Source organism: Mchenga conophoros, linkage group LG12 (assembly GCF_057382185.1).
Source record: "Mchenga conophoros isolate Kocher_MC1m ecotype Shallow Benthic linkage group LG12, M_conophoros_male_GT1.1, whole genome shotgun sequence".
Taxonomy (NCBI): Eukaryota; Metazoa; Chordata; class Actinopteri; order Cichliformes; family Cichlidae; genus Mchenga; species Mchenga conophoros.
In genome coordinates, this window is record NC_140537.1 from 5,105,446 (window position 1) to 5,132,736 (window position 27,291).

The 27,291-nt window shown below is 42.0% G+C and overlaps 1 protein-coding gene across 4 annotated transcripts; it reads left to right on the forward strand.

Moving 5' to 3' along the window:
* gnb1l (guanine nucleotide binding protein (G protein), beta polypeptide 1-like) lies at positions 1-26,576 on the forward strand. 4 transcript variants are annotated; one of them, XM_085293438.1, is made up of 7 exons: positions 1-25; positions 7,054-7,225; positions 7,393-7,518; positions 7,704-7,866; positions 11,448-11,540; positions 20,014-20,229; positions 25,822-26,576. In XM_085293438.1, the coding sequence occupies exons 2-7, from the start codon at positions 7,116-7,118 to the stop codon at positions 26,098-26,100; spliced, it is 987 nt and encodes a 328-aa protein (XP_085149564.1). In that variant the 5' UTR covers positions 1-25; positions 7,054-7,115; the 3' UTR covers positions 26,101-26,576. The 4 variants fall into 4 exon arrangements, with proteins under 4 accessions (XP_085149564.1, XP_085149561.1, XP_085149562.1 ...); XM_085293435.1 differs by lacking the exon at positions 1-25 and adding an exon at positions 1,032-1,111; XM_085293436.1 differs by lacking the exon at positions 1-25 and adding an exon at positions 4,393-4,509.
* The last annotated feature ends 715 nt before the right edge of the window (positions 26,577-27,291 follow it).

Here is a 27,291-nt window from a genome sequence, read left to right on the forward strand (position 1 = left end):
CCCCCTGCACCCACCCGGCTCATGGGTAAGATGAGATGCCAGGAATAATTGATGATAATGTGGGCCATGATATCTGTCCAGGCAGGGCAGGGGACACCTCTTGCTCCCACCTCCTGCTGAGGGGTTACTGCCACCTCCATTTGCACTAATTGGTGCAAACATTCACTGCTTCACAACTGACATACACTCTCTTCATGTATGCCATGAAGTGCCTGTGTAAATGACCCTTTGCATTAGTTAATTAGGTGCACTGGCACTCCTAAGTAATTATAACGATGTTACACGTTTTTACTCGATCAAACACTAGTCTGTCTGCAAATAAATTCTAGTGTATAGAGATATTTTCTCCCCCTTTCCCTCCGGTTTTCAAGTTAAATGAATGTTGTTCTCTCTCTTCTCTTTCTTAGACTATGCACTCTCTTCCACTGAGCCACCTGTACTCTGTATTGTTTCATTTTTGGAGTGTAGGGGGATTGACTGTCCCTAATCCATGGCCACAGAAGAGGTTTAAAACACTCCTGTTTCATCTAATCTTCCAGCTTAGACCTAGCCAACCTTGAAACCCCGCTTTCTCCGTGATAGGAATGGACAAATAAAGGTCTCTCCCAGCACTCCCATGAAAGGGCTCTGTGTGCTCTGTGGATTAGGGCCCTGTGTTTTCTGTCTCTCTTTCTCAATTAGACTGAAAAAGGGTGAAAAAAAAAATATAAAGACTCCCTTGTTCATGTAGTATTGCAAGGCTGTAAAAGTTCCATATTTCGCTTTTTTAGATAGGGAATGTTTAGTGGCTCTAAAAAACTAAGTAATCTTTTTACATAAAGAAACATTAACGTCTTAATGTACAGAGATTTGTTGAGAACGGCATGTTCAGTATGAAATAGACCTATTAAGGGTCGTACATAGGTACAGGGTGCCACATTAATAAGCACTCTTCTGATTTAATTTTCAAAAGCAAAGTGGAAGCGAGAGAGCGAAAATATGAATGACTGTTCTGTTCAGGCACTTTCACGGACAGCTCATATTCTGTAAATAGAGGTCCTTCAGATGCGGCGCATGCTTTGTATCGCCTCTCCCACAGCTGCAGTGAAAACACCGGTGTCTCGCTCAAATGGTATTTTAACAATATTCATTAAAGCGTCTACTTCTTTTCATAAACTGTGTACTCACTATACCCAGCAATAACTCCTGACATCTAAAAATGTTTATTAGGGCTATTTTCGAGCCACGTTGCTAACGTTAGCCTGTTTCTTACTAATATCGCGCGAGAGAAACCAAAGCACCTCCAAACATTTTTTTAAAGTCAGTATTTTAGATTTTAACAAAGGCTTGTGTAACATATCTCCTTCAGTAGATAACGAATAACGGAAATCCCGGATGTGAAGTCCAGCATCTGCGTGGAGGGCAGCTTCTTATCTGCCCTCTGAGCTGTATTAACATGAGAGCTATATTTCTGTTGTGGATCCACTCTTGTGGATAAAATACACGGTGTACCATTCCTGTAGGTCAGAAGGGTACTTAAAAGTACTATTTTTTTGAGCGAAGTTTGTAGTGATAGCTACAGCTTATGTTCCTCGTGACATGTGTTGGAATTAGTTGTGAGGGAGGTTTATATAAATATTTATACATTTTTTTATTTATTGAAGAATGGAGTGTGAGAAATAAGTCAAGGAGAAATTACATTTTTAAAATCAATTCTTTTTAATGAGCATATGTGTCTATTACATATCATCTATGAAATTCTTTTTTGGTATTTACAGGTTATAAAGTTAGTTATTGTATTAGAAAAGCAATGAATATGGAGCCTATACAGCCTTTGAGGAATGCACAGGTGCTGGACAGGTGTTGTAAATGGTGTTTTGTTACTCGGTCACATTTAAGAGTCCGTTCTGGTTGAACTCCAGGAGGCGTTCACCACCTACAACTAGTTATCCCGTTGTCAAACTTTTCACCATTGATTTGTGCATTCAGTCACTCATCGCTGCCCCTGAAGTTGACTGACAGCTGAAGGAGTGGGGGATGTGCAGTCTGACAAAGTGTAACAACTTGCTGTTTCCTGTGTTCCCCAACCCTCAATGCATGATGTCTTTTTTGAATTAGAGCACAATAAGAATGCACTTGTTTTCCTATATTTGCTGCGTTGACAGCATAATCCCCATATATCCGAAGGTGATCACACTCAAAATGTGCGTTGATGTATGATGACCCTCGAGCTGTCGACCCTCTTGTGTGCCTTTTTCCTCTAGTGCCCAGGCAAATGACCTGATGGAGGAAATGGGTGATAATGCAAACAGATAAGGCTCTTGGTACCTGTTGACCACAGTCAGAACCTCCTAAATCAGGACCCTCTGACATGGTGCTCCATCAGTGCCTGCATCAGTGACTCCCACAAGGCATTGAGCCCTTATCTGCAGTGGCCCCTGCTTAGCATTCACGCCATTCACGCGAACAATGCTGCCTCTTCCCGCTCATTGGATCTGTGACTGACAGTGGGTGTTGGTGCACTTGTGTCTGACTTCAGCCACTATCTGACGCTGGGCTGTTTATCCAGTCCAGATTACCCCCACCAAGACACAATAAAGGGTGTGTGTCTTCCTTGCCACTTCCCATTCTGTTTTTCTAGCTGCATGTTTATAATGGAGCTCGCTCTCTATTTGGCACATTGGTTTCCTCCTCAGGAGGACCTGTATTAGTTGGAAAGGGGGAGGGCTGAGGCAAGAAGGGCTGACTAATGGTTGTAGAATCAGCTCACCACCCACTGATCAACAAGCGAGGTGGAAATGCCATCATGACCAGAAAAAGCAGGGAAGCAGCAGATAAGAGCATTGCCTTTGATAAACAGCTAATAGTGAAGTATGACTAATAGCTGAGGTATGATGTAGTGGCCTTAGAAGAATCTGGAAGCTTTTTCTTGACCTTTGTTGGCTAAGAAAAGGAATATTACTGGTTTGATAGGTCATAAAGTAGGTTTTTCATTGAGGGCACATCTAGACTGGAGCTTTTGAGCTATGTGTAATCTGCTTTGGGTTTTCATCATGCAGCTCAGATCTCATATTTGATGAGGCTCATATCACAGAACGGGATCTTGGGATTCCATGGCTCCATAATGGCTCTTGTGAAGCTGGGGCATTATAAAAGGTCCCATCATCAACCCCTGTGATCAGTATATCCTTCCCTGCCTGCTCTTTATATTTATGAATGGCACAATCCCATAAGTTCAGGAGCTCGGGAGGGTAGCGTCCGATCACGTGATACAGCACCAAGCGAGGAATGTGCAGGACTCTCCCCTCCAACTCTGCTGGAAAAACAAAAAATAGAAAAACTTTGATGCCCCATATCATAACGACTGTCCTGTGTGTCCCCTCCCTCTTCGTATGTGCAGTGATGCTGAGGAGGGTAACGGGCGGTGGCGCAGTCAAAGGGGGGCACAGATAGTCGCTGTGTTTGATCTGAAGGTCGCCAGCCCCTTGCTGGTGTTGAGAGATTCTTGGCGGACGAGGCTGGCTCTCATTTAATAACATGAAGGGGAAGCGGACCTTTCTCTCATAATTAGGCCTAATTACCCTGTAGGTGTGGACAGACGGCCCAAGAAGAGACAAACTGCCTTTATCCGTGGACTTTGAGTCAGATTACCCAGAGCTGTCTTATCTGTTACAGGGCCAGCAGGAGCCTCAGTCCTCTCTTGCCTCTTCCCGCTGGCTCCTAAAACCAGCTCAGGCGTATTAATCAGTCTCCCTGATTTAGTATTCTTGTGCACGATACACAGGTTTAATTAGGTGTAGCTATTCTTTTTTTCATTGTGAACATGCTTAATAAAACAATGGCCACACAGAGAGTCTTCCTGTCTTTTATAGTTCACCTTATGAAGGTTTCTTATGTTTATTAAAAAAAGCAACCCAGTAAATTTTGAGTTCTTTGACCTGCGTCTGCATTTCTTTGACCTGATCCTGCTGCCAGCTTTACTGCAGCTCGACCACTACAGCGGATGTGCATTCACAAGTGAAAGTTACTGGCTTGAAAAATGCCAGGGCAGATCCCCCCCTTTGCTTTGCTTCCTTCTTGAAAATACATTTTGGTGACTTCGAGTCACCATGTTGTTTGTTTACAGTGTCTTTCTCTCCCTTCCTGAGCTGCCTGCATGTTTGTGTTTGGGTTTGTAGCTGACTCGCTTGCAGCCGCAACAGCAGGCCCATTGTTGGGCCAGTTCAGCGACTGGAAATGCTGACGCCTGGAAAACCTCACTGAGGAAGTAGTGGCTGGGGGAAAATGGCCATTATACTCATCCTTTGGATGTGCGTTTATTTTTGCAGTTCTCGAGCCCCTGCAAAGCGCGTGTCCGCCGCTGACTCCGGCTGTTGTCTTTTAGGTGACGGCGAGCTGCAGCTGCCAGTGGAAAGTTCTGCGAGTCGAAACAGCAAGCCAATGAAAACAGCCAGTTTCAGGTCTCAGTGTGACTCGCAGCTCAACACTGGAAGAGGACAATAAGGGAGGCATAACCCACCTGTTACCAGGGTTAGCCCCCCCCCCTGTCACACACTCACACAGGCCCAGGACTAAGGAATGTAGTCTTACCCACCCATTCACAGGAGGAGCAGCTTCACTGATAGACCCATAAAAATACTGCTGCCATCTTCTTCATACCATACAAAACAAGTTTGTACAGTTGTTGCTTTAAGGCGTTTCTGTTGGTTCAGTTCCGAGAAAAGTGTGACATTAATGGTCAGTATCTTAAACATTTCCAAATTTCAGTCTCAATCTTGTCGTTGGAGATTCCACAAATGTCTTGCACTTATTGGTTGCTGTGCTTTCAGTTCTGTACAGCTCCAGATCCAGCTGAGTTTCAGTCTGGATACTGTGCCAGTCCGCCAGGCTTTGAGACCTCTCCTGTTCTTTTCTCAAGGCCTTTGTGTGATGTTGTAGCATGACCAAGCAGTCTGTCGGCCTTTGTTAGGTACCTTTCAGGCAGTTGAGTTTTGTCATAATAATGCATCAGTAACATTTGTTCCACACTGCTGTCAGACACACAGAGGGTTTGCAAGTTATTGTGAAAAGTTAGGACACCTGCAGGAATTATGCTCAGAAAGTTTTGAGCACTTAATTCACATAAAGTTCTTTTTAATGAATGAAAATTTCCTACTTTTTCTGAAATGTATTAATTTATTAGACCAACTTAATTACAGGGTAAAAAAAGCTGATGCTTTTTTTTTTTTTTTCAATTTCTGCTTTATATATTAATCAATAGTACAGCTGGTGAAATAACCGTCATTGTTAGAACATGGGACTACACTGTTATGTGCTTAATTAGGGAGGTTGATCGGGGGTCTCTGTCGCTCCGCTTCACAGATTCACATGGACAATTTAACCACTAACCTCCTGAAATGAGCTGCTCCTGAATGCCTCGGGCTCCAGTTTCAGTGTCTGCTGATTGCAGAGAGCAAGGGTTATGATAAGTAAAAGTAGGGGAGGGGAGTGAGTCGGGGCAGGAGAATAAGGCTTCCAGTTTTAGGTACCTGTGGGGATGCTTTGGAAAACAATGCCATTAATCAGTTGGTGTAGCAGCCAAGCATTATAGAGAACTTATGTTACTTTTTTGTAGATTTTGGTAGACTCCATTCTTTCATTGTGTATCCTCAGATTTACTCTATGAAACTGAAATCAGGGCTCTGTCAGGGCCTGTGACTCTTACTATTATATATCTTGGTTCATATTTGGAGTAAATGTGTTCTTGCAGAACATTGTGTTCTTCCCTATACTAACGGCTATCAATATACTGGACACAAGTGGGACATATCAGCTGATAGGTGGATAGATAATGTCAGTGGCTGATTTTTACCTGTTATGTCATATCGCTTTTACACTGGCTGAAAAAGGTAATTCTGTGTCACCTCATCCAAAGCTTCTCATTTGATCATCTCAGATTTGCCAAGGGGAAAGATACACTTCTCTGAACCCAGTTCAAAGGTGATGATGAAAAGCAGTTAATTTGTTAATGATGATCTTTTTGTTTTACTTAAAAAATGGAGGAACGAATCACAACAAATACTGAATAAATTAAGGCAGAGAAATGTGGGAATAGCTAAGCAAGTTTGGGCCTGGTTAGTACTTGGATGGGAATGCCTGTAAGCTTACAGGGGTGGCTGTAGTGCTGATTGCTCTCCGATGCATCCATTGGAGATAGAAAGCACTTAGGTAGAAAAAGCATAGAAAAAAGCGCTTATATGAATGTGTGTGAATGGGTAGAAAAAGCACTTTTATAAGAACTACCAATTACCATTTACATATACGTGGGCCACATGCCTGTGCAAAACATAAATACTAATAATAGCCCATTTGGCGCATCCTTAAGTTTTGTGTTGGCAAGTGTCTTTTCATGTAGTTTGACACCATGATTTTAAACATAGATAGCATTTTATTAGCTGTGATATCAGCCATTCACATGTGATTGTTCAGTGTTGAAGCATCATTTCCTTGCAGCATGCCTGTGGTCAGGTTGGTTTCCTCAGCTACCCAGCCTACAAACAACTTAAAAGCCCGAGCTGTTACCTCTGCCTCTGGGACAACGGCTGTAGATCAAGAGGAATGAGAAGCTCAGCTCTCTGTGTTTACAGTAATTCAGCTGTCAGAAGTGGTGATATATGACATATTGAGTAAGAGAGGTGTTTTCACGCAGACTAGAAGGAGGAAGACCGAAAGAGAGCCACAGGGTCTGTAGCTACTAACAATGGAGAAAATACAGACAGTGTATAAAACATCTGTCTGCTGTGTGGAAGAGAAAGGGTGAAGCACCTCAAGGAGGCCCGTGCTCAGTGTTTGTGCATAAAAGGTTTTTGCTTATTTGACATATTAGGTGTGCACTTCATTTCTATTTTGTTCATCTAAAATGTGTCCAATTATCCTGTTTTGCATAAAATACGTTTATCAGACGTTGTGCAGTCTCTGAGAGGTATTTGTGGAGCAATCCAGTGTGGACTGTAAGCATTTTATTGCCATCAGCCTCAGAATACACTACTGTCACGTGTTACATTCAGATTTCATGTTCATGTTTTTCTTTTACAGTGACCGCAGCGGCGCTAGTTTGCAGCCTTCTTTCTGCCACGTTTTGATTGCTTGACCAAAGGATGTCTCGTCCTTCTCCATCCCCCATTTACACCCTGAGGGGGGCGGGCGGACCCCTTAACACACTTCACTTTAGCTGCCAAGGAGAGGGCACTCCCCTCCTGTTCTCTGGGTGAGCCACGATTTGCTCCTTCATATTTTTGAATGTTAGTTTCTTTGAACAAGAGTAAATCTTACCATTTTTGTAGCTACTGTAAAGCAGAACCAGTTTAGTGTAAGGTTCTATGTACGTGATGATCATTAAAGATCCTTTACAAAGCAGCATCCTTGTTTTTGCAGGTCAGGAAAGGGTGCCATACATATCTGGAACCTGAACAGCAGGAGGGCAGAGAAGATCATAGAAGCTCACTCTGGTAACTCTGTCATCTGGGTCAGCACACTGCAGTCAGCAGATGCACTCATCAGGTAAACCTCTCTCAGCTGTCTGGTTCTTACCTTTATTTTCTTAGCAAGGATTTGTGAATAAGAAATGTTGTTAGTATGTCAGTTGTGGTTTAATTCTATGCAAACTGTTTGATTTTAAAAAGTATATAATAGTGAATAACTGCAGATTTTCAGCTCTGGTTTCGCTCTTCCTGTTGGTGGCGCAGTCAGGGCCGGGACATGCAGGTCTGCTGGTGGGACGTGAGTGAAGGTCGCAGTGAGCTGGTGGAGTCTGTGCGGACTGGCAGTGTTGGATACTGTCAGTGCTCCCTTGTAGAGATGAGCCCTGCAAATTACCTTCTGGCCTACGCTGGGGAGCAGACGGAGGAGGTTAGACATCAGCAGTGTCAACATTCAATTGTCTTTACAATCCATGTTCATCCCCCGCCTCTTTATCAGCACATGCTGGCATATGCTAAATCTCTGAACCTAAAGGGAATCTGTTTCCAGTTCAATATTTTTATTCCTGGTCTCCACAAGAGTTACTTTTCATGATCCATAGATCCAGATGATACTTGTCCTATACTAAGCCTTGGAATTCCTTCAGTCCATTCTTAGTCTAAAATGAGACATTTTAGCTCCTTTGCTTCTTTTTACTTCTTACTGTCCGAGCCTTGTGAATAAAAAGTTTGAACAACAGGTGTGAACTTGAGAGAACTATATTAAGAACATCCGCTTTCACTGATGTCTTACCATATAATATGATACAGAACCAAGAGTAGACAAAACTGTCTGAAGCCTGAGCTGTTGGCTCACAGGGATTAGCTGTACTTATGCTGAACTCATTATTTGAAACTTCAGCTATGTTTAATATGAGCATCTGCTATTGTAACTGTATAGACATGAGGGAAAACAAGGGAAAGCTTAAAGGTTCCTATTATAGATATAATGTAATTAAGTTAAAAATGGAATCTTTTTCTTGAGGTAGAGGAGTTTCTATTAGTGAGTGTGACAACTTTTTATTATAATATCTAGAAATGTTTGCCACACATTTTCATAGGAATGCAAGTCTGATTACATTACATTGAGTGTTATATAAGTATTATACTAACTATTACTTGTTACTTTTCTTAAAAGTAATGGAGTATGTTGATTAATTACTTGCCAGAGAAAGTAATGCATTAAATTATTCGTTGCATTATTTTCTTGTTACTCCGTAAAATGACCTGAAGTGCACCATCACATAATGGCCAGTCCCACACAATAACACAACTCCCTGTCCTAACAAGGAAACACATTCAGTCTTTCTTTTAGTTTTTATGTATGAACACAAAGCAAAGATGAAAGCCAGCCCAAAGAGACCTCAAAGCGATCACAACAGTGATTCTACTTCAGAAACATGAACAGGTAGATCACCTGCTGAAGTTCAGGCTCTGGCTGCCAGGCTGGGGTCAGCAAATGCTCAGCTTTAATTTGTGGCTCTTTCTGCCTTTGACTCAATTTGCAGACAAACACAAGTCAGCTGATTGTGGCACAAGTGCTCAGGAAGAAAGAAGCATGTTTGGTTGTTACATAGAACTGAAGACCGATTGCAATGAAAATAACAACATAATTGTATCTGTAATGTAATTACTGAAGTCAGTTGTTTAATGCTTACTGAAAAATGCAAAGTGTTACTTCTGACACTGCAGATTCGACTGCATCCGTCCGCATTCAATTAAATTCCCATTTGATGAGTAACTTGATGCTCCGTTTCATTTTCAACTGACATGGAAGGATTTCGTTAGCATATAAATAGCTCGGCTTTTTGGGTGAGCAGCTTAATAGGTTTAAACCGTCTGAGTTGAGTGTAAAAACACATCCTGTATAAACCTGACCAGACTTGCTGTTGCTGTTTAACTCAATGGAATTCACACATATTTGTAGGTTTTGATACCGTAAGTGTGCTCTCTGAAAATTGTGTTCCTCAAAGTTGTTTTTGTTGCAAGTTCTGTCATCTTTCCACCGATGTTTTGCATTTGATGTGATCCATAAGCGTATTGAATCCATTCAGGTAGTGTCAACATGACACATGAGCATGCCCTCTGCAGCCAGAAACTGTCAAACTGTGATCTGAATGGCATCATTAGCAAACCTTGATTTTATGCATCAGTGTGCACTTTTGAAGGTCAGGATCTTAGTACTGACCACCAGCTAAATGTTGGTTAATTGTGGTTGTGGTTAGTAACATTCTTTTACCTGAATGCTTTTGTCTAAAACACATGGCTTTGAGAATTCCTAAGAAAGCAAAGCGCAGTTTTAACTGTGCTTTACAGTAAGTAATGAGCATGTTCCTGCTTAAAAGTCAAAGTAGCTGTTTACATTTTTGTCTTTGAATGGTGGCTTAAAGAGAAAAGAATCCCAGCCCAGTCCTGATGGTGGAATGAAATCACAGTTTTGTCTGTCTTGAGGTTAATTTTCTACACCCACACGCCTGTTTGGTTTTGTGTGGAGCCAGTGTCTGAGTGGTGAGGCAGGATGGGGCAGCCAGCTATTCAGCCATCTTTTATTGCCTCCAGATTCATGTTACGTGCTCTTCTGTGGCAGAGCTACACTTGAAAGGGAAGGAGCGGTCACCTGATCCAGTCAAACGTGCCTCTGCTAACCTCGGTCCAGTGGGCCAGGCATCAGGGCGCCTGTGACTCCCAGCACCTCAATAATGCCATTGTCCCAACAGACACAGACAGAGACACACCTACAGACCCATAAACGGCAGACCAAAACAGGCCACACTCCATTTTGGGCTCTCCACCCCATTCCACAGACATAACTGACCAAGTCAGATCCCTATCATGCATCTGCAAGTAAAAACACGCCCATTAATGAATTACCTTAAGGAACAATACTGAGGCACTTGCCACAGAGCATTCACAGTGGCATGATTCAGCGCCTCGGGCAAAATACGGGGCGATATTTAGATATGTAACCGAGACAGGCAGCAGTTTCCATCTGAAGCTATTTCACGTGGTTTTATTGTTTACTGCTCACAGTGAGATTCCTGCCAGCAGCTTTGCTGCCACGGGAGAAACATTAATTAATAGCGTGGGTGTTTTATTTATGGGCAGTGTGATGCCACACAAGAACAGTGATCACCTGAGGCACAGAGAAGTCCTTAAAGGCCCTCTTTGTCAGGCACGCAGAGGTAAACATGCAGGACAGATGTGGCTTAGCGCTAAAATACAGATCGCTTCCTTTAAGGGCTGTTTAATCTGAGGCCTAATGAGAATGAATATGAGCAGTGTATATCATCCGCGTGGAGAAAGTCGAAGGAATGAGCTTTGGTCAGGATGTGTGGGTACACACACTCGCACGTGCACGCACACACATCATCATTAGTCTGTGTATTTTTTATCAGAATCAGTGCCAATGTGTGCAGGAAAACACCACTCAGGTCGCAGGGTGAGCCTTTAGCAGGATTTATTATAGACAGTGAGGCGGCTGCTCTGCGCTGATGGATGACACTGTACTGCTGGTTGGAGGGACTTGGATCCGTGGAGGTCCTGAAAAAGCAAGTATGGATTTGGGTTGCAGGTTTGTTACTTGAATGCAGAAGACAGACAAATTCCAACTTGGCAATTAGAACTTGTGTGTATATATAATTTTGTGCCAGTAATGAAAACAGATTAATGAAAACACATACGCTGCCATTTTTCGCTTTTGGGGTGAGAGATAGCAGTCCTGTTTGGCAGGAACACGACCTTGATTGGGATGAAAGCATTTTTACGCTGATAGATTGCCATGAAATTTTGTACAGAAATCCATTGTTCTCTTGGGATGTGTGCTACTGATTCTGGTGACCCCCGGCCTTTTTATCTTGACCCCCTTAAATATCTCAATAGCTGCAAGATGGCGAGACACCACATTTTCCTTTTCTTTGCAATGTAATGGTACCCTTTCAGTTTTAACCTGTAATTGTCACGTGTTCTCCACAGATCAAGATTATCGAGCTGCCCAGTAAGACTGCAGTCTGCACCCTTGTGCCAGAAGAAAAGCTGGGGATGGTCATGTGTCTACAACTGTGGCAGGTAAGCATCAGTTTAAAGTGTTTTCTTCAAAGATATTGTTGAGTTGTTTTAATTAATGTTTTAATTAATTGTCTGTTACTCTATTTTTCTGCATCATTACCAGCACACACTGAGAAATGCACAGATACACTCAGAAAGGGCCCTATGCCGCTCATTTACAGCCCCCCATCTTTTTTGACATTTGTGTGAGTCATAGGTCAAAATTATTCTGATTTATCTTTGGAGCTATTTTATTTCTATTTCCTCTCTTCAGGACAACTTTCTTCTGATTGGTTGCCCCTCATATAAATATATACATTTCAACTAAAATATGGTGGAGCTTCTGTGCTCACATGCAGAGATGTGTTTCTTAGATATCGTCTAGTACAAAACTGTCTAAAATGTCTTTTAGAACATTTTGCACAGGTCTAATTAGGAGCCACCAGTGAAACATAACAGAAAATAAGGAAATTCACAATATGATCAGTCACACTATCCAAAAAAAGAAAATCACACTGACAGCCAGAGAACGATGTACCTTTTGTTTCATAACTGTTAATAAAAGCTCACACATCCGTACATACCTGCTTCATTCTGATTGGACAGCGGCCCACGACAAGTCGCTAAAGTAAACAAAAAACACACACGTGAGATGCGGCTTGTGATTTACAGCTCGACAACTCGTCCTGCATCATTTTTTCCAAGCGTTTCTTCTCAGCTGGCAGCGAGTCCCAACACTGTAATTAGAGTGTTTGGAAAGGCCGGGGGTTCACAGACATATATCAGCCTGCAGCTGTACATCCAATCTGATCTGGGCAAAAGAAGTTACAGCTTTCTGTTTTGTGATTGCCGTTGAAAGTTTTATTTTCCAGCCATTAACGCAACCCTGTAATTATTTTTATGGTTAATTATTAACTCTCCGGGTTTTGGGGCTGCAGGGAGGGACTGAATGGGGGGTTTTGATGCAAGGCTGTGGATGGTTTGCATAAATTTAATGAGCTGTGCAGTTTACAGGCAACAGAAATCAAAACACAGCTTATCATCTTGAACCCCAGAGTGAGGCAAGCTGCTGGCCTGTGCACACTTAGCCCAGCATCCCTGTAATACTAATTAGAGTTAATAAGTCAAAAGCAAAGCCTATAAAAGTGACATTGTTTGTGATGTTGTAGAGAAAAGAGTCTCGGTGCCTGCTGACACCATGTTTGTGTTTTTTCTTGTTTGCCTTTGATTTCACTGTTGCACCCACCTTTCATCATCTGATTTATGAACCAAAGCTGGCTGAGCGTTGAGTGCCAGAAAACATAATGATCAATTATATCATTATAAATTATATAATATCTTTGTAATACAGCACAGGCAGCTGTCTGACTTCAAAGCCGAAGGGCCCAGGTGATTGTAAATCATTTCAGGCCGATTCCTTTCAAAGCATGTTCATCTGTTACACTGACTGAGTGACTCAAGAGTTTCCGAGCGCAAGAAAAGACTGAAAACCCGGCCCTGTCTGTGTGCATCTGTGAATGCATACAACCCCTTCTTTCACTCACTATCAAACACACAGCAGGTCTTTCCTCAGTCACGAGAAGAAAAAAATACAAACGTTATCTTGCCTTTCGCATTAAATGCTCAAATGCTGCCTACTGCCTCCTTAACCTGACACAGCAGGAAGCAACGGCTGAAACAGCTACAGTTAGGTCCTTATATATTTGGACGCTGACAGTTTTTTTTTTTTTTACCTGTTTACTGAGGGTACCCACGTTCAAATTGGGTGAAGGGTTTAGGAGTTTCAGCTCCTTAATATCTGCCATCTTCTTTTAAAGGGACCAAAAGTAATTGGACAGACATTGTCTCAAAGGCTATTTCACAGGCAGGTGTGGGTAATTCCTTCCTTATATCATTATCAATTAAGCAGATAAAAGGTCTGGAGTTGATTTGAGGTATGGTGCTTGCATTTGGAAGACTTTGCTGTGAACAGACAACATGCGGTCAAAGGAGCTCTCTATGCAAATAAAACAAGCCAACCTTAAGGTGCGAAAACAGAAAAAAAAACATCTGAGAAATTGCTACAATATTAGGAGCGGGAAAATCTACAATTTGGTACAGAAAGAAAGAAAGCACTGGTGAACTCAGCAGCACAAAACGACCTGGACGTCCATGGAAGACATGCGTGGTGGATGATCGCAGAATAAATTCCATGGTGATGAGAGATCCCTTCACAACAGCCAAACAAGTGAACAAGACTCCCCAGGAAGCAAGTCACTCATAAGCCTCAAGAGTAGAAAGGCTAGATTGGAACAAAAAAGCCAGCAGAGTTCTGGAAAAATCTTCTCTGGACAGATGAAACCAAGATTATCCTCTACCAGAGTGATGGCAAGACAAAAGTATGGAGAAGGCGTGGAACAGCTCATGATCCAAAGTGTACCACATCAACTGTAAAACACGGCGGAGGCAGCGTGATGGCTTGGACACTAATGTTTGTTGATGATGTGACACAGGACAGAAGCAGCCGAATGAATTCTGAGGCGTTTAGAGACATACTGTCTGCTCAGATCCAGCTACATGCAGTCAAATTGATTGTCAGTGTTTCATAATACAGATGGAAAATGACCCAAAACATACAACCAAAGCAACCCAGGAGTTTATTGAAGCAAAGTAGTGGAATATTCTTGAATTTTCTTTAGTTTTGTTGAAGACCCAGCATCTGGTGATGTGGATGGGTTCAAGACTTCAGGCTGTCATTGCCATCCAAGCTTTTTCAACCAAGTATTAGAAATAAGATTTTTATTGTCAGTTATTGAATTTGTCCAATTACTTCTGATCCTCTGAAAATAAGGGCTCGTGTTTAAAAAAAAAATCTGTTAGTTCCTCACATTTTTATGCAAACTTTATATTTAACCCGCTGAATTAAAGCTGAACTTTAACTGCATTTGAGTTGTTTAATTTAATATTCATTGTGGTAACATACAGAACCAAACAAGTAAAGAAAAAGTCATCTCTGTCCAAATATATATGGACCCAACTGTATCCCCATCTCTCCACCCTGCCTCTCCCTATCACACACACTCCAGGAAGAAGCCACTGCCAATTATCTCTTCTCTCTGTCTTCGCACTCGCCACCCCTCCCTCTTTTCTTCCCACTGCTGAGACGAGAAGCGATTATCCTCCTATATTTTTAAGGCAGACTCACCAACAGATTTATTGTCAGCCTTTAAGACCTCTCTGCAGGAGTTTATGGAAACGATTAAGTCTTAAGCAGCGCTTTCTTCCAAATTTAGCCACAATTCACTCCATTAAAATCCCACCTAGCCCTTAGTGGGCTATGACATAAAGGTGACAGAGCTTATTATCAGGGTTTTCTGCATCTGATCGGCTAGGAAGCCATGAACGATGGCGAGTGGAGGAGGAGGAAAGCGCCTCCACATGTGGGTTTGACTTGTGTGCCGATGTCAGGCTTGGCCAGGGGGACAGTAGTGATATATGATGTGCAAGGCTTTTAATGTGAACAGAGGCTGGCGGGGGGAAAGGAAATGTTCCTATACAGATATCCATCACTCTCAGCTCATCACCTTGCAGCCTCGTGGCCATGACATCATGGTGAGACCGGGACGAAAAGCGAAGGAGGCGATTGGTTCCTTATGTTGAAGCAGTGTCTGCCCGAGGCCTGTGGTGGCCACATCAGCAAACAAACTGGTCTGAGGGTTGTTCGTGATTTAGGCCGGAATCACAACACAAGGAAACGACACCGAAAATTTATTAGCTTCATGATGCCATTTTTCTCCAGTTATCTTGTTATGTTTTTACTTTGTGAAAGCAACAGTGCACAGCTGAATAGAGAGTAGATTGTTAGTGTAAATGACTCCTTTACATTGTCCTTGGCAAAAAATACAGAAAAACCTATACGCCTATAAAACTATATAATATAGGTTAATATAAAAATTCTCATGTATGATGGCTGTGGTCCTGGGATCATAGCGGATTCTCCAGTCTGCACCCCAAATTGTTCGTGATGCATCGTTGGTGGGTGAGTGTGTGGGTAGAAAATGTTTAAGACATGGGTGAAAGTGGCCTGTAGTGTAAATAGCACTTTGAGTGATCGGTAAGAGTTGAAAGGTGCTATCCAAGTACCACTGACCATTTACATACCTTATAATAAACAAGGACAAACAGTACAGAACATCACCAATAAATGGCACATATTAGTTGCTGTCAGTAAAGTCTGTGATGTTTATGGCCCTGCTTTGTGACAATCTGCCCCTGTAGATTACCACTATTTACTTTAACTTTTCTGAAAAAATGAACATGACTAATTTTAATATTGAACACAAAAGCTAAATGGCAGTTACAGTGGAAGTTGCATTCTTCTGTTTGTCTTAACCAGTTGTATCAAATTTAAGGCCCGGGGTTAGCACCGGGCCAGCAAAGACCCGAACCCGGCCCACTGGAGATGTTTAGAAAATACGACGGAGGGCATAAAGGTTTCAACTTTTTTACTGTATATTCATAAATTTGACAGCTATTCCTGTTGATAAGGATTCCCCACACAGCCATTTATATTACAACAAAGTAGTTAGGTAAACAATTTAATGACAGTTTTTCACCATGTACAATAGAAATTTTGTTTAAAAAATTTTTTTCATCAAAAACTTTGTTTTATAAATATGAGACAGTCTGGGCAGTGACCTGAGATGTCCTGATAAAGTTGCACTTCTTTATCTTATATTAAAATATATCAGGGATTAAATGTGCAGTTAAATGTTTTTACACTGAAAGTGAGTTTCACTCATCTCGCCCACATCAAAGTGAGCTGCACATGCTTTATGTTTCTAAAAGTAGTTTGACATCCCTGGTGTAAACTGAGGCATTGCACAAAAATAATAAGTACAAATGTTTTTTTTGATTTTATGATGTGCAAATCATCAAAAAAAAAATATTTGTGACCAGAAATCGAACTGAAGTGCTTCAGGGCTGCAACTGCACTTTTTTCCTGAGAAAGAGGAACTTTCTCAGAACTGTGATTTAATCTGCTCACATTTGTGAATAAAGCTCTTAGTTAGAAAATGTAATGACCTCTATAACAGTCGTTAAACTTTTCTGTAAAGATGTCTGGATATGTATTCTGGAGGAAAATAGAAAAAACTTAAAAAGAGGAAAAGAGGGTTATAGGAGAATTTTCACTCTGTTTGACATGGTAAAATTGAGAAGCGGAAACATTCTGTCTGATTGTGAAATTTAAGGTTTTGCAGCTTTCTTTAAAAACAATCATTTCAAAATTGATGGTTACCTAAAGCAAGCAATTTGGTGATGAGTTTTAGAAAACTGTGTAAATATTTTTATTGCCTTACATAATATGTTATATGTATAACATAAGTATTATGTATGTTGATTATGTTGACCAATATCATGTACCTGTGCACGTCATATTTGTAGTTTCTGATGCTTCAGCGGCAGGTGGATTTTAAACATTAAACACTGTTTCAGCAGACAAGAGAAGGAAGGAAACGAATAAATGAATATTAATAAAATATAATATACTTAATATATTCAGTACAAAAGCGCTCAGAATGTTAATTGTCAAACAGGACACAGCTACACCACCTTACAGCATGTATATCTCACTAGAAGTCTTAATACAACTCCAAGACTAAAACAGTTGGGATGCAACTGGTTTTGCAAATCTCATAAACCAATATTTTATTCACAATAGAATCAATATGTAAAAAAACTGCATTAACAAATTGTGGAACAATTTTGGAACGATGTTCATCAAAGAATTTGAATACCTGAATGCAAAGTCTTTACCAGTGCATAATATCATTCAAAGGACCAAGATGAAAATATGTACTAGATTCCAGCGGGTCCTTGGGCTGCGCTGCATTGCAAGCAGGCACATTCTGTCATAGGAGTCACTGCATGAGCTCATAAACACCGTTTGCTGTTCCGTCTACACATGCAGGATAACACCCTATCATGCACATCATGAACATGATCCAGAAATTGGTCCAAAGCCCTTTTAAAATGGACTGAGGGAAAGTGGAACCGAATGAAAATTTGCAAATTCTCTTTTGGAAAACATGGAGGCCGTGTCCTTTGGACTAAGGAAAGGAGAGACCATCTGACTAGTTATCAGTGCTCAGTTCAAAAGCCTGCATCTGGAAAGGCACCATCAAAGCTAGATGGATGACCTTTTCAAAGAGGGCCTTGAAGGAGGAGCAAGACAACCTTAAACTGTCTATGCTTCTGCTTTTTAAAGATGTGTTGCTGCCATCAAATGAGTCAGTATTTTTATTAAGATGGAATTTTTTCTTGGTTTAAACGTTTGGTATTTCTGCTCTGTCCTTTTGTGAATAACATATGAGACAATGAGATTTGCAAATCATGACATTCTCCTTTATTTACATTTTACACAGCATTGGGGTTGTGATATGTTTACAGTAGAAATGGCACAATGATGTCTTGGCATATTTGCCAAAAGAATGAAAATCGGCCTATAGGGCACCTCTATAGCTCACCTGGTAGAGTAGGTAATCTGTATGCTGAAAGGGTGCAGAGGCCATGGTCTAATTCTGCCCAGATCATTTTCTGTGTCCCATTCCTACTTGCTCTTTCTACTCAGTGAGTGTCCTGTGCACTAAAACAAACGGAAAAAAAATCAAATAAATCAGTCTCTAATTACGTGCTAATACGCTACATAAATACAGCTATGAAAACATGGCTGAAAGTCACATGACATTGCCATCCTGGAGACGACACAGAGAAGTCTCCTCCGTTGGTCCTGCATCTCCAGCCAGCTTCCATCCATCTTTCCAGCTGCTCTTTGGTGATGAATCTTCTCCCTGAGCCCCAGCCCCACTCCAGCAGAGAGCCCTCTTGTAGAAAGGCCTGTGGAGGATATAATGAATTACATGTCTACCCAGGGTTCCCCGACCTCTGACCCATGACATCATCAATCAGCAAAGTCCTACACTTAAGTGAAACGGTGGGCCCCTAGCCTGGAACGCTTAGCCCGGTCCCTGCCGGCAAGCAGGGGCCACTGATTTTCACGTGTTTTTATTTGTTTTCATAATCCCTTAGTGTTCGTCCTCGCTGATGTGTTTGGAAGGAATACACGACTCTGTCTATAATTTGTTTAAAGCTGCAAGAAGAGAAATATAGGGCGTTAAGTGAGAAGAGGACTTGGACATGAGTAGGGAAAAAATGGCAGACACGGCCTCCTTGCACATATGGAAAAAATTTCTTACCCTCCTACCTTCCGCATGGCACTGTGCTATTTCTGGAGGCCTGGCGGTATTTTAAAGTAAAGGCATGAGTTAGGATATACGTACATATCTGTTTCTTCAGGCCACATTAGGGCGTTTTAAGGAACGTATTTACGGTAGAACGGACTACAGTGTTTTGTATTTTTATGGAAAAAATTTGATTTTCAGGAAGCGGGATGATGGGAAAATCTCACCAGGTGTCCCTCCCTCGTCCTTCACATCTCGCCTCCAGCAGTGCCTATATAAGGCAGCTACTTTTCACCAGCCCACCTTTATGTGCTTGTCCACAGACATAATTTACAAGCTCAGCTACACCTCCACACAGCCTCTGAGCCGGCTTGATTATACTGCTGTAGAGGAAGCGAGCACTCAGAGGTTATCTGTGGACTCACAACAGTGGGAAGGCACAGCTTTATTATTCTTTTCAAATGTTACACTGCTGACTTTGCTCCATTAATATGCATGCAACTCTATTTTATGGTCACCATAGATTGCTCTATATATTTAACAGAAGATTCTTTTTTATTTTGTCTGATGCCTGTTTGCACACTTGGTTTCATTTCATTTCATGTGATTTGAAAGATTTACTCTGATGGATTCGCCAGTTGTAAACATTCAAGCTGGATCTGGAACGTCCGGAAATGAAATGGATGTGAAGCCAGATTATATGTGTCGGGTTTGTACGAAAGTTCGATTTATTTATTCTTTTTAGATCGCGAGTATGCAGTTTGAGAGTATTTTTTGCAGAGGAGTTATATTGGTAGCAAAAATGATCAAAATAGAATAAAATAATAAAACATGAACACATTAAAGTGGAGAAAAACCAGAACATTGCATAATGAGGAGATAGTCAGGAAGACATGAACACAAAATCTCAGCTACATGTCGAGAAAAGCAGCATTTTTTCAGCGTTTTGCTTTATTTCACTACCTTATGTAGTATTCTATCTGTGCATGCTTGATGTCTGTGGCTTAGTAATATAGATGAGGAGCAAAGTGAGGAGTGGTGTAATGGAGTGCTGGAAAGAGAGAGCAGCAAGCTGACGAATGGAGCGTTTCTCTGAGTGTCAGCGGGAGCTTCCAGGATGATAACCTCTGCTCCTCTCAGTTTCCAGCATTGCGCAGTGGTTTCCGTGTTTTTTTTTTTTTTTACGACACAGCTCTCATCTAACATCTTAACTCATGCTTCACTTTCTGTCCCCTCTTCTCCATCTTGCTGTCCCTTCTCCTTCCTCTCTTCAGCCAGACTCGGGCTCTGGGCCTCTCCTGTTAGCTGGATACGAGAATGGCTCTCTGTTGCTGTGGGACGTAACCCAGAGGTCCAAGTTGAGCCAAGTCAAAGCCCACCCTGAGCCTGTCATGTGCCTGACCTTTGACACCACAAGTCTGAGGGGCGTATCGGGCTCCTCTGAGAAGACGCTCTCCTCCTGGAGGCTGGATGGACAGAGCAACCTGCAGGTCAGTAGAGGACAGAGCGTTTGATCTGACTGGTCAGTCACTCTCAAACTGTGAAAATGTGAATTTGTTTGTTGTGATACACCTGCAGTAACCTCTAATCCGCAGTGATAACTTAGAAAAACATAGCTTTAATCATTGCTTTTAGCTAGCTGTATTAAGTATTTGTGACTTAAATTGATTTGTGCTTGATTTTAGCTGTTTTTTTCTGTTCGGATGTTTCAGTTGGGTCACTATGTACTTTTCTTTATATCAAATAATACTAACAATTCTGCCAAATTAGGGTTAAGTACTGAAGGTATTTTAGACATGATGCCAGGTGTCTCTTGAAGTTGAGATTTTTAATCTCAATGAGATTTTTTACCTGGATAAATAAAGGACTAATAATAAATAGAAGTATTCCAAAGGATACAACTACCTTGGTTGAGCTAGTCATGCTAATTCATATTGGTTACTGAAGCGTCCCTAGCTAAGACCCCAAATAAGCTGACCTGCTAACTAATTGTTGAACAAGAGAGTCCCTAGAAATAGTATAAAAAGGAACTGGCAGCAGCAGAGGAGTGTTACCTTTCTTTGGGCTTGCTTGGAAAACATCAGGGGCCAAAGAGGAAGAGGCTCAGCAGGGCTCCAGGGGCCATAAATCAGCTGCTGGTTACACAGCATTGGCAGAGCTGGGGGCCAAGGGCCAAGCTGGGGCTGTCACTCCAGAGTCTTACCACCCACATGAACATTGATACACAATCGCATACTAGACCTCGATATGCTCACGTCACCGTTGATTACAGCTGGGAGGAAAAATGTGTGTCATTTTCTGGTTTTAAAAAGAGGAAAATCAAGGCATACTTAATTCATTTAGCATACAACATTCCTCTTACCATAATTCTGTTAAAACACACAGACTCTCAAACATATGTCCTGTCTATACAATAAATTCCATGCCAGTGCATCTGCACTAACACCAAAAGAGATCATATCAGCTTGTACCATAATTCATTTTACATAACAGCCAACGCCTCCGAGACTTAACGCCTCATTTGAAGCTGTATTTTCTCTTGATTTCATGAGCAAAAGGGAATGCTCCTATTTTTCAGCCAACCCCCGTGAATACGAGCCAAGGGGAACCTGAGGCTGATATAGTACACTCCTGCACAGTGAAAGCGGTATTATTCTTTCCGAGGCTTTTTACAAATGAATGCTTGAATTAGAAATATTTGCGAAGCTCCATTTTTTTTCACCCCTAAATATGTGTCTAGGAAAACACCGCGAAGGATTTGATTCAATCGAAAGGAGGAGGAGAGGGGTTTATTTGCTTTATTTTGCTCGAGCAACAAAATATTGATTCAGCGTGTAATCCAGGATGAGTATGACAGGCAGAAAGCACAAGGAGAGGGAAAGGATCCAACGGGGGCTTTTAAATTATTCTGAAGTGCAGCTCAGTGTGACGTCCAGACAGCTATCCTCAGTTCTTCCCACAAAAGTATTTTTGTGTGGCCATAGCAGGCAGGCAGGGGGGACCTGCCGGTTGGTGGACCCTGGCCCGGGGTCCTGACTGATGACCCTTGAGAGGTAATAAAAATATCAAAACCTGAGAGGCCCCTTAACCAAACAAAAAACACATCTGCAGTAAAGGGAACAGTAGTTCACAGTGGGAGGCTGCAATAAAGGCTGAGGAGGCTGTAAGTGCCACAGCATCCCACTTCCCACAAATTACCCCTGCGATACAGTCCAGTGCAGCAGAGCTGGCTGGATGCTTTTTTTTCTCCTTTTTTTTGGTGAAACGGTGGGGAAACTGAATGTGACACAATGCAGCGCAGTTATGATTTAGCGAGGCTGAAAGGCTGTGAAGTGAGCTTATCAAGGCCAGATAAAGACAGATAGCCTCAGGAATGGAGGTTAATGTATTTCACATGGCTTCCAGAGGCCTTTATCTTCTGCTTGACCTGGAAAGCCTGATATCATTTCATAGCATTTTTCCCCCTCTGCTCTGGTGCAGTGTGCATTTTTGAGAATTTGTCAGGGTCGAGACTATGTTGTATAAAGACGTGAGACTTACAAGCTGTTAAACCAGATGGACGCTCATTTAGGTGGATGCTCACCTGCATTGGCACGTGCAGTGACGGGTTTCTCCTGGAGAGGGAAAAAGACAGCAGTCGCAGTCTGGAGAAGGGAAAACGGGGTATAGCCAGGGGAAGATTAGCAATGTAAATCAAGCGTGTCTGACAGTGAGCTGTTGCTGGAGCTGATGACAGTTCTCTACAGGTGGACATCCTGCTCCTCACATACACAGCAATATAAAAATATCCCCTGTTGTCACCTGCACGATTTCTTTGGGAAACCACAATTCCTGCAACTGCTAGTGTCGAGTCCTGGCTTTTGGATCCGATCAAATCAAGCCCAACTTCAGCTGTGCTGCAATATAAAAAATCTTCACTCTTTTTATGGGGCATCACCCTTCCTCCTCCTCCTCCTATCTTTTCTGAATGGGATTGCTCACCTGACACATCCATCTCCTGTCAGCCAGAGCCGAGCTCTAACAGACAAGGTGACAAAAGGCTGTAATCTCCCCACTGCCAAGTGTGATTCAGGGACAGGGTGTGTCAGATATACCTGTGAAAACCCTTCCAGCCGCTAGACTCGAGTGAGTGAGCGATGATGGGACATTTCAGTAGATCAGTGTGAACACCAAGATTGGTGCCAAGACCAAGGTTAAAGACAGGAGGGAAGAAGAAGGGGGAAAAAGTGAAGCAAAGCACGAGTGAAACCTGCCAAGTGGACACTCCCTTTGAACGTCAGCTCGCTCTGGTGAGATGCTACGAAAGAGGATCCTGAAGTGTGAGTTTGTGTTGGATCTGTCATAGGCCCAGCTGCTGAGCAGAGCTGGTAGCCTCCTGACAGCTGAGAAATCTGGCGTTTAGACAGCAAACCCCGTTGTGTGTGTTTATCTGCATGCTGTAACACAGCCCAGGAAGGAGTGTTTCCAAAAAGGGAAGAAAAAAAAACAAGAAAAAAGAATGATGAAGACCAAAGATGGATTCTGTCTGTGATGAGATAGCAAGGAAGCAATCTGAGGAAAAATGGGGTGGAAATAATGCAAGCCAAGACTCCCCGGTTAGAGCTAATGGGTTTCATTAGAGACTGAGGACTGGTTAATGGCAGCACTTGAAGTCAGCTGCATTTTCAGTTAGATGTGGTGTGGCCTGACAGCAAAAGCAACAATGCTGCTGCCGGAGAACATCGAGTTAGAAAAGACAATAGTCTTATGTTCCAAGAGCAAAGAGTTTTTCTGACATTTAGAAATAATATATTCAAGGGCTGCAACTATTTTTTAGGTTTTTTTAATTCAAATTAATCTGCAGCCTCAGAGCCAGTTGAAGCACAGCTTTATTTATTTGGCCCACTTTTATGGACCAAATAAATAGGTCATATTTTTAAAAAGCCAAATCCAATCAATTAACTGTTTGTAGAAGACAGTTTAAAAAAGTCTCATTTGAGCAGCAGGATTTTTGATCCTTTTTTTTTTTTTTGACATTTAGGAGATTGTTGTCTTTTCGAAAAAGCAGCTGCTTAGCTTAGTGTCTGGAATCAAAGTCTGGAATCAGGGTACATGGCTTTGTTCTAAATACCGAAGTCAAAATGTTTCTCAAAATGTTTTAATCATCCTGTTGTTTTTTCAATCATTATCGAAAACAACAACAACAACGGTCTCCAAAGTGTCCTAAGTGTAAGCAGATCATCTATATGATCAAAATTAATATGACTTTTAGGCTGCAACTCCCATTTCCTGTCAGGAAGATGTGATTTGCTGATAAATTAGCAGGTAAAGTGCAATTAAAAGTTAACCCCAAAGTGAGGCCAGCACAAAATTAATTGCAATAAAATAAAACCGGCCTGGATTTTTCTTTAAGTTTAGAATTGATAAATTGGCAGCTAATTGAATCTCACAGTTTTATTTCTCTTTTACTTCTCAGTCAGTCAGCTGATTGTTTCAGTCCAAGCTCCAGCACCTCGCGACTCGACACTGATGGCCGGCAGCTCAGGAACCGGCAGAGCTTCACATGAGCATCACTCATTCTAAATTATAGCACAAGGCAGCCATTTTTTTCTTTTTACTACTTTTTCCTCTCCACTTTCTCAGACAGAAAGTAAAAACAATTAACCAAGCAGCCTTGCTGAATGACCATCACTACTTCATTAGCCATTTACTGCCTGCAATTGACCCCTTAATGAAACAAATGCCTTTTCCTGACACAAACTATGGGAAGCAAAACAAACAAAAACAGACACTTAAACCCATCATTATCAGGACTCTAATGCAAACCAGATGGACAGAGGTAGGGGCATACCAAATACCTGAGGTAATAACAAAGCTCAGAACAATCTTTCACCCCTTAGTTTGCTTTGTATTTGTGGATTTGGCTCTGTTGGGCGAAGTGGGCACACGGTTTCATCCTCGCGATGATGGTTTGACTAACAAAAGAAAAAAAGTGAAATGGTATCACTGTCTCTTCTAAACTTGGCTTTTCTTGCTGTTATGATCAATGACATTCCTCCCTGCTCCTTCTCTCCCTTGCATTCCACTTTATCCACTTGGGCTATGAGTACCTGGCTTATGTCTTCCACATGCAGCTTGCGGATGGTTCCTGCCCAGAACAGGAGCAGGATAAATTCTCCCAACATCTCCTCCCCATCCAAACCATTAGTCTCCCTAGACACAACTTATGAAGTCAATTTTACGCTGTCCAGTTTGATTTCAGCTCCCACAGCCAGATGTTTAGGTCCCGTATAGCGATCCGGTGGAGATCTCTACCCTTCAGGAAAAGCACGTTCGCTTCTCCAGGAATGCCCACAACACCGGGGCCCTTCAGAGCACCATCTTAGCCACCATTCATTTTCATTTGTCAGAATGTTGCGCATTTAGAGAGATGGATACAGTCTGTGGGACGCTGTTGATCACAGGGAGAGGGGGCTGTGGCTAATCTTTAGCAGGCAGATGTTACAGCAGTGTATTTATCAGGTCTCTCTCCGCTGATCAGACCTTTCAGTGTGAATGTAATTCATCAGAGGTGCTTAAAGCAACACGGTCTCTGCAAACAAGCATTTCAGCGAGATGGTCTCTCGCTTTCTTCCAAACGGCGACACAGGTAACACGCTTACAGAATACGCCTCCCTAACTCCAAAACAAATAATGGGTCGCCGAGAGATTTACTCGCAGCCCTCGTGCCCTAATGTTTTATGGATGATGATTGAGTCCCAGGAGTATGCAGCCAGGTTCAACAGACCTCCAGCCTCACACTTGGACCTCAGTCATCAGATCAGCTGATAGCCCCCTCATTGTCGGTGTTTGCCTTGGCCACATTTTCCCAGACGGTAGTGATTAATTGACTTACTGATCTATTAAGTATGTCTGTTTTTTTTCTTGCCTCTATTTGCATGAAAAATGGGTTATTTGGTGTTACATTTACAGTTAGGAAAAAATGCTACATCCCATCCTTAAACAAGCACGAGGCTTGGAATACATACGAGAATGCCTTTGTAGTTGTGTTTTAGTAGCACACAGTCACCTGTTCAGATATTTTTCCTCTTTCTTTCTTACAGCTGCAGGACTGCGTGACGCTGGTCAACCCCGGGGTTTCCCAGCTGTGTATCCGCATGGATCGTAAACTTCTGGCTTCAGCAGGTTGGGACCACCGGATAAGAGTATTTGGCTGGAAGAAGCTCCGGCCGCTGGCGGTACTACAGTACCACACAGACATGGTGCTCAGTGTAGCTTTCTCTGACCACCGGGACCCCAGACAAAGAGTCCTGGCTGCCGGATCAAAGGACCAGCGAATCAGCCTCTGGTCAGTTTACAACGAGGGAACGGACACAGGCTGAGTCACTGAGCTCTGAGAAGATTTACAGATTTATGATCAATACTACATTCATACATTACAATCATGTGTGCTGATACAATATGGAAATAGATTGTGCTTCTCATGTACTGACATTACAGTTGAGCTATGAACAGCTACCTACTGACAACCACGTGAAACTCAGGAGTCCGTGTTTCACTCCTTAGCGCCGTACAGCTGCAGAATTAAAGCACTTCAATTCTTTTTGATACAGATTAAATAAAGGATCGTCTTCATGGTCGGAAGATGCCGGTGAATACATGATCACAACTGATTTCCATGTTCAGTCTTTACAAGTTAGACCAACTGCAGCATCTTATCAAAGTTGTATTGGTATGTTCTGATGTATATATACTGATTATGTTTTTATTTATCTCTGAGAATAGCGAGGAAGGGGTCAATGTGAAAATACAAAGAAAGTATATTGGTCTCCAAAATAAAATAAAATCTTTATTTTCACTCATTATATTTTAGTGTGCTTTTTAAAAATTTTTTTTAAATATATCATGTCAAAGCTGAACCACCATTATTTCCATTTCTATTAAGCTGACTGGAATTCCTGATGACTTTTAACTGCTCCATGCAGCTATGTGATTGTGTTGACCTATCTGAAAGGAGATTTGCTTCAGTGGACTTGAATTTAAGGTATACGCCGCACCTGAGCAGCTACGTAATCTCATGTTGTTATTCTAGCAGGCTTTAGTTTAGCACACAGGCCTTGCAGTCTGACCTGAGCTGTGTTTGTCAAACAAAAGTAAATCACAGCGTGGCGGGGGGGGGGGGCAGAACAGAAGGATAGTGGTTTGGTGTTGCTTTCCCTGATCTGCGTAATCAGTTTATGAGCTCATTTTATAAGAAGTATACCTGCTTTGAGATAAACTATTAAATGTGAACTCCTTTAGCGCTCGTGTCGAAACTTGTCAAGTTGAAAATTAAGCAAAGGTTCTGTTTAATTTGCCGTGTGACAGTTGTTAGCATTTAGATTTGTAATGCCGAATGCAGACGTCCTTTAAAGAAGATGACATTTGTCAAGAAGGTTAAGGGTCTTAAAGGAAAATCAAGATGTTTTGTTTTTCATTTCATTCTTTTGCAATATATCTGAGAGTCGACGAGCATCATGGGAGCTCATATGTTACTACATCGTGCCGAGAGGTCGGAAGGGGGGGGGAGGCAG

Bases quoted from the DNA above. Each gene is read 5' to 3' on its own strand.
- gnb1l (XM_085293438.1), top strand. From the start codon at position 7,116: ATGTCTCGTCCTTCTCCATCCCCCATTTACACCCTGAGGGGGGCGGGC. The intron at 7,867-11,447 runs GTTAGACATCAG...TGTTCTCCACAG, and splicing joins CTGGGGAGCAGACGGAGGAG to ATCAAGATTATCGAGCTGCC. The intron at 11,541-20,013 runs GTAAGCATCAGT...TCCTCTCTTCAG, and splicing joins TGTGTCTACAACTGTGGCAG to CCAGACTCGGGCTCTGGGCC.